The sequence below is a fragment of the Myotis davidii genome, unplaced genomic scaffold, assembly GCF_000327345.1.
Source record: "Myotis davidii unplaced genomic scaffold, ASM32734v1 scaffold54, whole genome shotgun sequence".
In the NCBI taxonomy this organism is placed as follows: Eukaryota; Metazoa; Chordata; class Mammalia; order Chiroptera; family Vespertilionidae; genus Myotis; species Myotis davidii.
In genome coordinates, this window is record NW_006287915.1 from 2,304,507 (window position 1) to 2,307,682 (window position 3,176).

Genomic DNA, 3,176 nt, shown 5'->3' on the forward strand with positions numbered 1-3,176 from the left:
CCACAAACCACAGAACTTTTGAACCCCTACCCCCCATACACACACACACACACACACACACACACACACACACACACACACAGACACATAATAGAATTACAGGGTGATCAATACATTTAATTGAAGAGGAAAGGATAAGAATTTTGCTGTTAGAGGGAAGATAGGTAAGGAAAGGGAGAGTTCCTAATCACTGTCAACTATATGGTAGGGCGCATTACCTCCACCAAAATGAAAGGAGTTAAGTTTGTTCTAGCCCACTTCATACCCATCCAGGGCCGGGGCGACTGCCCTGATAGTGGGGCAAAAAACAAAACCAAGTGAGAGATAATATGAACTTCCCACTTTATCCTCTAACCAGGAGAAAAGGCCAGCAAGAAAAGGGTAATGTCACAATCTGAGCTCCCTCTCTGATGGAAGAGTGGACAATGGCATTACCATCAGCCTGTTTCCCAGACATTATCTGGAAGTAGGCCAGAGTCTCACTTAAACCCTCCTTTACTTCTGTATCTCCTTAGAAGATGTCTATAAAAAGTCAAGGGCAGATTATCCAAAATTATTTTAGCTCTTGCCAAAGTTTGACTTTTTAAAAAGTAATCACAATTCTTGGATTGAAGACCAATCTGTAACTAGGCCCCTACCCTGACCAGGACAACTCTAGGGGGAGAATGCATAAATCCACAATCTTGAGCCCCTATTACTATTGTTTCCTAAATCTTCTAGAGCATGTAACCCAAATCAGTCCACACCGTCCAAATAATTCCTTCTAGAATAAGAAAGGATACATGCATAGCCAGGGTTAGAGAAAATGCATCAGGGCCCACTCCATCCATGTGTTTGTCTCTAGCCTTTACTGTTCTTCTGCTTATCCAAGTGGAAGTGGGAAGCTATAACTCCTCATGAAGTAAGACACAACAGGAAGGCATATTAGCAAGGCAGTCCTAGAGGAGAAAGACTTGGGGATCACATTGCCTTTCATATACAAACAATTACGTTTTTCCCCCCACCCTAATCCCAACAGAGGGAGCCATAGATTCTTCTGAGTCTCCCACAAAAACAAGAGGAAAAACTTAAAAGAAGCCAAGGAAAATGAAACTGGTTAGGCTTCAGAAGCAGGAGCATCAAGGAATGAATTGAAACTGGTCATTGTAAAATCAAGGTGGCAGGCAGCACCTGGAATCATGAGCTGCACCAGATAGGCAGTGGAGCAGGGAAAAGGAGGAAGACGGGGCCAAGCCGGAGAGATGAGGCTGGGCCCCTTACTGGGGCACAGAATGAGGTAAGAAAACATTTCAAATAAAGCAGCACCTGCTCACCTTGGGGCTCCCTCCCCTCTACACTTCACAACCCTCAATCAGGGAATAAAGTGGAGGGTAGTTTTGATATGTGGCTCACACTTTCCATCTTCCCCTTTCCCTTTAGCCAAGGAATTTCTGGGGGCCCTTCCCTGACTTTCAACAACAAAAAACAGCTCCTGTATTCAAGGTCCAAAGAAGACCAACTGAAAAGGGCTGCCCTCTGTCAGGGGCAGAGAAGATGGTGGCAGTCTAGAGGTACCACAGCAGAGCTCTGTCACCGCACACCCCAAGGAACAGGGGCATTCAATCCGATACCGCACAGGCAGATGGAAGCAAACGCAGTCCTGCTCCTTGGCTCCGATCACTAACCCATTCACATTATTGAGGGCTGCTGGAAGAGGTCCACTCTGGGCCCAGCTTTCAAAGCACAGCCTCCTGCGCAGCCATGATGCTCCTCTATAGTTTAGGCCTGCCCCTCGGGTAGAAGGCAGGTCGTTACCTAGCACAGTGACCAAGTCAGACCCATGGACTGGCTATGTAACCGTAACTCGAGAGTAAGAAAATGACCGCCCCACCAAACTGCTGTCCACAGAATAGTATCTCCAGGTACGAATCTTGCTGTTTTGACAGATCGTGCATAGTTGCAGAGGCCCCTGCTACCTCCCCAAGGGACCATAACCAAGTCCTCAACCTGCCTGGATAACCACGTAGTCCATCTGCTAAGCCTATGCCACGGCAGGGGATGCCGCAAAGAGGGCTCTCTTCCGCAAAAGGCTAGCCCTTGTCCCCAAGTCCGCGGAAGTCACTGGAAATGCTGGACCTTCGGGAAATGGGCGACTTGACCTTTTCTTCTTGTTGGAGCCGAAGACCACAGTGTTTCCCCTACCAGATTCAGCTGGAAATTCTTTTTCTCGGTTTCCCCAAACTGGAATGATTAATATCCAGGTCTCATACTTGACTTTCATTGTGTCTTGAAGAAACCCAAAACCGAGGCTCAGAGATCAGAGGAGCAGTCCACTGAGGCCCAACGAGAAAGGCCTGGCCATCAGTTATGTCCAAAGTGTCCGTTACTGAAGCAGCCCTTGACAGCGGGCAAATGGGGAGGATGAGGAACCAAAGGATCTTGTATGCTGGGCACACAGCGGCTCACCTGTGCGCCAGGGGGCAGTCCAGGAATCTTGTGCACTTCCGGGTGCGTCTGGAGATGAACCTCACATTGCACGGGGCAAGATGCACAGCTCCTCCTGCCCAGGGTTTCAAAAACTGATCCCAGGCCAATATACTTGGAAAAGAATCCGAATTTTTAAATTCTCCACTTTGGGGTTTTAAAGGCTGGAATCTTCAATGGGAATTGGGACTTTTGTCTGATTATTATTTTCTCCCTCCCCCCTCCCCCCCCCTTCTTAGCTACCTAACTTCTCCAGACCACAGGACCGGTCTATGTTACTGTCCTGGTCACACTCAGGCGCGCTCACATCGCAGCTACTGGAATTCCGGGGGCGAGCGCTGCAGCTGCGGTTCGGGCCCGTTCCCAGGCTCCCCGGGAAGGGAGCAGAGCGGGAGGCGGCAGGCTCCTTTATCCTCCACGGGCTTGAGGCCAAAATCCTTCACGCTCCCCGTGTCCGCGAACTCCAGGTAGAAGTAGCCGCACTTGACGGCCCGGTGCACCTCAAAGCAGAAGCCCAAACAAGAATCCTCTATCAGGTCTACGTATATCTCCTGAGCGATGGCCTCCAGCTTGTTAGTATCCAGGTTGGCCAACGAAATCTCCTCCATTTTAACCTGTCAAGGGCCGTGGAGGGGCGCTCGTAGCGGTACTCACAGCAGCTCGGGCGGCGGCAGCGCGTCGGGCTCCGCGGGCCGCGCCTAGGCCTAGAGGCC

The 3,176-nt window shown here is 50.1% G+C and overlaps 1 protein-coding gene across 1 annotated transcript in view; it reads right to left on the minus strand.

The window, feature by feature from the left end:
- Window positions 1-96: 96 nt before the first annotated feature.
- The window catches only part of ATXN7L3B (ataxin 7 like 3B), a 3,233-nt gene continuing 153 nt past the window's right edge, over window positions 97-3,176 (minus strand). Inside the window, exon 2 of the mRNA XM_006759734.2 lies at window positions 97-3,077. Coding sequence (XP_006759797.1) covers window positions 2,778-3,071 — 294 coding nt within the window. The 5' untranslated portion in view covers window positions 3,072-3,077 and the 3' untranslated portion in view covers window positions 97-2,777. The remainder of the gene's footprint in view (window positions 3,078-3,176) is intronic.